We start from the raw sequence: 7,095 nt of genomic DNA on the forward strand, positions 1-7,095 counted from the left end.
TGGATTTGAATTAATACCATAAAATAACTTAGGTATGGTTTTGCAAATTGCTGACAAAAACTAGGTGTTTTATGTTTCCAAAACTATTTGTTTCTAAAGAAGATAGACCAAATTTTGAATATGTTGCAGCTTTATAGGAATATAACTAAAATTTCCCCATTTCAGTTCAAAAAAGCCAGTGAGCCAAAAGAGTTTGAAGATAATGTTTCGCTTAGGCAAATTCCAGTGCATGTTCAAACATCCTGTGGTCTACATATGCTTGTCAAAATTTAAATTTAAAAAGGATTATGTTTTTGTCAATTATCACATAAATTTGATATGTCCAGCATAACAATGTTTGTACACAAGTAACCAATAACTCCTTGAGTAAATGATAACCCAGGCAATAACTTCATAAATTTTGTACCAAAAACATGAAATTGCTTATTCGAGTAACAAAAAGGAAGGTTGAGAAAGTTGGGCTGTTCACTGCTGAGTATAGACAACCTACCTCATCGCATTATACAAAGGCCTGTACCAAAGCACATATGATAGGGGACAACCAAGCATAGCATAGATGGTTGCGAGGAAAAAAATCTTAACACCTGTGGATTTAAAAATTAACAAACCACTATAGCTCTATTTGTCTAATAAAAAAAAACATTGTATAAGAATCAAGCCTAACCAAACAGATAGCAGGCATTATGCTACACAACTAATAAGAACTTTACCTCCCCCTTTAATCGAACAAACAATCACAGCAATAACATTCCATAAAAGACAAAAAACGATTCCTGCAAGGAAAAATGCCAACAAGACATTACTAAATAATTTGTTTATCCAATAACAACTCTTCTTACTACAGTATATAGATTGCATAACCAAATAGCATACAACAATATTCCACCATAGTCCACCTGCTTATATATCGCCATACTCCAGCCTTAAAATTCATATTATTATATATTGGTTTTGTACAAGCAATATAAGAGTTAGGACTGTAAAATTATTCTCCAAAATTAATTTTGGATTAAACAATACTCTGATAAAATAACAACAAGATATGATATCTCACAGCACTATCTGATAAATGAAAAAAACTTTAAAGGATTTGACAATATCATAAAGTCCTCCATGCAAGATACCGATATGTCATTTGCTGCAATGGCATGAAAGAACAAAGAGAGATCCCTTCTAGATCAACAACTACCATACTTACTTTGAAAAAAGTGCATTAGAGTCATTAGAGGAAAAGGAGACCAACACTCCTCAATGTGGCTAGCTTAGCTTGATCGCATGGAAGTATAAGAAAAAAAAAATCAAACTCTTGTTACCAGAAAAGTTGTCATTTTTTAAATGGTAAGTCATCTTCGCTACTTTCAGCACTATTTCAGGAGTAGCATCTAATGAAATTGTACTCCAAACTAATGCAGCACAAAAAGAGCTAATACACTCGGAATATGAGCTTGCTTTATGCTAATGCTATCCATATTGCTGGGCTATTTCAGCTAATATGCATGATAATATCTATGCATTCTTGCTTATCTTGCACTTCAAGAAGAGTGACTCCGAACCTCAGCATAACCATACATCCAACTCTCTGGCTATACCAAGGATTGCTGAACCATACTGAACGGCTACCGACACGGTTCAACCAGTTGGTTTGGAATATGAAGTCACCCCTCCACTCTACTTTGCTCTGCTTCATTTGCCCCTCCACTGTTTCAAAACTCTAAGCACAAAGCCCTTCATCTCTGGCTAGTTCGATGACAACGTTGTACGACAACGACTATGACAAGATCCTCAGCCAGATAAATCTCTCTTTTCCTCTCTCTCTCTCTCTATTGCTAGATCTAAGCCTCTCTCTCCCTCTCTCTCCTGCCGGATCCAAGCCTCTCTCTCCCTCTCTCTCCTGCAGGATCCGAGCCTCTCTCCCCCCCTTCCTCACCCTCCCTCTCCCTCCATCCCTTTCTCTCTTGCCAAATTCGAGCTCCATCTCTCTCTCTCTCTCTCTCCCTCCCTGCACCCCTCTTTACCTCCTTCTCCCTCTCCCCTCTGGTTCTATTTGTTTTGATATGCCTCGAAACGGTGCAGAATTGTACCATATTGAACCGGTCACTAGCCGGTATGACCTCTGGTACTAATTCAACGAATCTTGGGCAATAATTTCCAAACAAAATAACAATCTAAACTCTAGCATCTTACATCACAAATAATGCCATGCAAGAATCCTAGAGTTATGTAGAAAATTTCTATTGTTAAATCTCCATTGCATCAAGTTTCTTCTTCAAACTACAAGCCCCTATATACCCCTTGTTGTGGAGCTCATTTTGTACATGACCATCTTAAAAATGAAAAATATATACTATATTTCCCAAATCACACAATTAGTCAAACCCTCCTTTAGTGTATTAATTTAGATCCCCTCAATGCTATCCATTTTATTTAAAGATACGTATCAACTTGAAGAATATGTAGCAAAAAAAACTTGTAAACATAATAAATCTCACTATGTCAATGATTTCAGTAGAATCAACCTTCTTAATTGTACAACATACTCCTTGAGTCACCCTTAATTATCCTAAAATTTAAGTATTCTAGGTGATATTCATGACTACACATCTTACTATAAAACTAAGCCAAGAGAGAGAAAAAATTCTTTTCCTTTTAGTAAAAGGAAGAAAAACTAAGAAAATCTATAGGATCCATAATTTGATTTCCAAATGCTTGTCATATAAATTACTTAAATATTCACACATCTAACTCTTTTCAAATCCTAAAAATTTATTGCAACTAAATTTCCCTTTTGGCTGATTGCTGACCTCCACGCTCTCTCTAGCCAGTTTCTAATTCAACTACAAGCCCCAGTATTTTCCAAATTCCCACCCACCAAGTTAAACCCTCCTTTATCATATATTTGTAAATCCCATCATTGCTATTCATTTTAACTAAAGTTAGGTATCAACTCAATGAACATATAGCACAAAGACTTGTACTCGTAATAATTTTCATTATTCCATCTCTTATTAATTTCAATTTTGTGATATTTGAGTTATTCTAAATGATAAGCATGTTTTTTTATCTTTTTGATCTAATATTTCTATTATGCATGTGGGTGTCGCTGGATTGAAGTTAGATAACTTTAATTTTTCTCTTTGCAAGTTGGATTTGGATCTATTTTAATAAAGTCATTATGTACGAGAAGTTAGTTGTTGGGAATTTGCCATTTTGACAGCATGATAACCTGGTGAGAAGTTGAGCATGTTCTAGCAGCCAGAATCCTGAGCACTTGCAAAGCTTATCTAATAGGGTCTTTGTAGGTGGTGATGATTGGTGTCATGAATATCTACTCACCAAAGCCACCAATGACAATGAAGATACCTTGAAAAAAAAAACAACTTTGATTCAATATTTTATTGGTTTTCATGCCACTAAAGTTCTAATTTTCCAGGAACATCAAGTTGTAGTTAGATTGATCATTTTGCTTGAAATATGTGTAGGTCCTATATGGACTCCTCAGATTACTATTACTTTTAAGTTATCATATAAAATATGCCGACATACATAAATAAAATCAGAATATTACCTTCTTCTATTTTCAAATATTTTAAGAAAGTTAATGTATGACAAGTTAAAGAATGATTTTTATCTCTAGATTGTATCCTTAACATCTGGTCTGGACTTGACCTAACAATATCTACTAACCCAACCTGGTCATTTGAGATTTCTCAGACCATACTTGTCCTAACCTCATCATAAGCTAAATTTAGTCTGTCAAGTTTGCTTAGGTTTATCAACCTTGTTGCGTAAGAAGTTGGCCTGAACAAAAAATGGGCTTGATCAGGTTCATGTTGAACTCAACCCAAGTTGTAGCCTTACTAATAATCTCAAACTTTGGAATTTGTATATTAGATATCAGTCTAGGTCTACTCCAATAAAGACATGAAATATAGCAGATTTGATTGGGCATATTATTTTTCTATAGAATCAAGAGATTTGATAACAAATTAGTAACTGTTAACTCATTGAGTTCATCTTTCCATTACAAACAGCATGCAAAATATCTAGGCCACAGGCCAAAAGTTACATTATGAGCCTGGGTTATCAAAAGATGCAATGGAAAATATAGTATATCCTTGCCCAGACCTGACCATTGTGCATCCCTTTACAGAAGGTAACCTGTGTTTATCAAGAAATGGAATGGGTTATGTTTGTTTTGTGCTCCTCCAAACTCAACTGTAGCCATTTCATTAGTTAGATGTTCTATATGGACTGACAATTGTTTTTCATAAGTTGAATCATGTCCTAATGAGACTCTTATACATCAACATTGGCTAAAGCTAGCTCACACTTCTATCTAATTGCATCAATCTCAGGTTTCCAATAAACTTCATTATTTTAAGTAAGATGAAGCTTGGCACTTGGAACCAATCTTTCGATATAGCATAATTATGAAACATGCACTTAATGGGCTCATGAAGCCCCAATACCATCTGACTTAGCCATGTAGATGATGTATATTGAATTTTATGTCCATGACTGAGTGTAACTTAGTTTAGATTTTTATGATATACACAGTCGGGTTGAAATAAGTGCAGTGATGATTCAATAGAGGATTCTACATCTCAACAAATGTATTTGCATTAATTTCCTTTGGCATGACCATAGTAGAATGTCTTTGGCATGAGTTCAATGGACATTAGCTTTGTTTTTGTTTATCATAAATTCCATCATTCTATCTCCATCTCTCCTAGGGTTCGGGTGCAAACAACAATAAAAAATGAAGGAGGCTATATTTGCATTATCGATTTCAGGGTTCAGCATTGAAACTGCGTGAATGGACTAGAACCATAACCAAACAACTGTAGAAGGTATCTTACACATAAAGTGAAAGCTCATCATATCAGGTACTCTTTAAACCAGGAAAAGGAAAAAAAAAAAGGAAGCTCAGAGGAAGTATCCAACAGGCACTGTGCCACATCAAAGGCATATCAGGATCCAATACACAGTGAATATAAATTACAACCAATAAAAATGTACATTGTTAGTGTTTTAAACACATGCCTAAAACCCATCTGAATTCATTTGCATTCTCTTTTGCCCATGCGGTTGAATTTTATCTTAGTTTTCCCAGAAGCCTGATGTCTAAAAACTAACTTTAGCAATGAGATTATAAAGAATTTTATTTCGTAAATGAAACTACCTTCGCTCCTTTTTAAAAAGAAAAATAAAATCCTTGTGACAATATTCACCTACCCACTTCTTTCAATAAATCAGACCACAGCCCCATGCATGACTAGCCCAACATCTATTTTTGTTTGTTTCACAAGTCCGAAGTTCTTCAAGCAACAAGTTGATGACTTGATCTTCCATGAAAACGTAAAAGTACCATCCCCTTGCTGCTTTCCTGTTCTTAGTAAATATGACAGGACCTATGAATTTATTGATGCAAAGCTCCACAACCAATAGATGATAAGTAGCTCTTCTTATACAAAAAGGATGTGGTGACCCATTCAGTCAAGATATTATAAAAGGAAGCTACAAACCTAGCCAACTTGCAAATGCGAGATATTGCAATCTTTGTGCTTGGATTGGTATTTCCTTGCCTATGTCATGATGAATGATAGGAAAAAATCGGGGCCAGTTTTTTTCTTCGATCATGATGCCAGCTGCATTAAAAGGTGTCATACTCAACTATAACCAACAAAAGACTTTACATATGAACAAGCAGACCTATACTGACGGTACAATCAGTTATCTGCTATTAAAGTAACTTCTCATGATACCTCTAGTCATCGCATCTTCCCTTCGTTGTATGCCCTGTAATAACAAATTAGAGATATGTTACCTTAATATAGAAAGGCCATCCATCAAAGTAGCTTGGATAGCATGATATGCGAAGAATGAGATGTATATGACTAAAGCAACCAGTTTAGTTACCACCTACCTTTTCCCTCTTCTTCAACTCCTCTTCCCAAGCTGCTAGCTCCCTTTCCCTCTTCTTCATATCCTGCACGCACCCGCAAACGATATCTCACAATCAAATCAATCTCCTCACCCCTTAACACAATAATATTCTAAATGGCACCACGCACATTGGTCGCGTCCAACGGCACATTGACAGTGGCATCATATTTATTACCAAAACCCAGAGGCTGCGATGGCAATGCTGGAAGGCGCGATCTTGAATCAGTCCCAGCAGCAGTCTGTAAACAAAAGACTACTAGCATGATCGTTATCACCCATCAACTCAAAAACCAATGAAAAAACCTAAAAAAAAGGCAAAAAACCAAGATTCAACCCAAGATCCAAACTATTGTTTCCTCTGTCTGACTCATTTCAATATCAAACATGTTTTTTTTTTCCAAAAAATAACTATAAATACCCGGAATCCTTACACATTCGCTAGGTTTCCTTGTGGGTTTCCAAGAAAGCATGACCCCAAAAAGATCAAGATCCCAGAGTACGCATTACCGATTCCAGCTATCCAATTCATAATTTTAGCCGGAAATTCAAGGATTCCGGCGTTGTATGCAGAGGATGAGAAAAACGCGCGAGAAAAAGAGAAGAGAACGGGGGGAGAAAGAGAGGCCCAGAGAGACAGAGAGGTCGTACGGTTACCGCGAAGGGATTCACGTCCTCCTCGTCGTCCAAGGGATTGGGATCCCGATTCATAGCCAATACGAATCGATCAAACAAGGAGGTAGGGGGCGGAGAGGGGATTCGCTCGCCTCTTTTCTCTCTCTCTTTCCTGTTCTTCGGGCACGAGGAGGATGAGGCGCGGCTACTTTTGAGTTCGGTTGCAGGGCCCAATTTTCTGACATTGGGATTTGCAATAATCACCAAAATGCCACTGCCCGTTAACCAATTGTCCGCTCGGCGGGAGTAAGTCGGAATGCGGAGTTCGGAGGTGGCGGGATCGGGTGATGGGGTTTGATAAGGGCAAACTCGCCATTTGAAATATAAACAGCCTCATCTGCCTTGTTCTCGTAGATAGTTCATGAAATATTTGGTGTTTTGCAGGTCAATTCCTATCCTTTCATATTTAAATATACAAACTTTTGTTTTTTTTTTTTAATTTGTATAAATTGATCCTTCCGCTAGTTTTTATTGAAC

General features: G+C 36.6%; 1 protein-coding gene across 4 annotated transcripts in view; it reads right to left on the reverse strand.

Moving 5' to 3' along the window:
* LOC103721651 (secretory carrier-associated membrane protein 4-like) overlaps window positions 1-6,737 on the reverse strand; it is a 26,854-nt gene extending 20,117 nt beyond the window's left edge. For 2 of the 4 annotated variants that reach the window (XM_039114703.3, XM_088712420.2), the window contains exons 1-7: window positions 6,601-6,737; window positions 6,075-6,185; window positions 5,927-5,989; window positions 5,766-5,799; window positions 5,526-5,648; window positions 711-773; window positions 491-584 (exon numbers count right to left, since the gene is read on the reverse strand). In XM_039114703.3, coding sequence (XP_038970631.2) covers window positions 491-584; window positions 711-773; window positions 5,526-5,648; window positions 5,766-5,799; window positions 5,927-5,989; window positions 6,075-6,185; window positions 6,601-6,654 — 542 coding nt within the window. In that variant the 5' untranslated portion in view covers window positions 6,655-6,737. Of the gene's footprint in view, window positions 1-490; window positions 585-710; window positions 774-5,525; window positions 5,649-5,765; window positions 5,800-5,926; window positions 5,990-6,074; window positions 6,186-6,594 lie in introns of all 4 variants that reach the window. The other 2 variants (XM_088712421.2, XM_088712419.2) reach the window with 1 other exon arrangement.
* Window positions 6,738-7,095: the final 358 nt, after the last annotated feature.

Source organism: Phoenix dactylifera, chromosome 16 (assembly GCF_051530095.1).
Source record: "Phoenix dactylifera cultivar Ajwa chromosome 16, Ajwa_hap1_PhDact_Kaust_v1.1, whole genome shotgun sequence".
NCBI classification, from domain to species: Eukaryota; Viridiplantae; Streptophyta; class Magnoliopsida; order Arecales; family Arecaceae; genus Phoenix; species Phoenix dactylifera.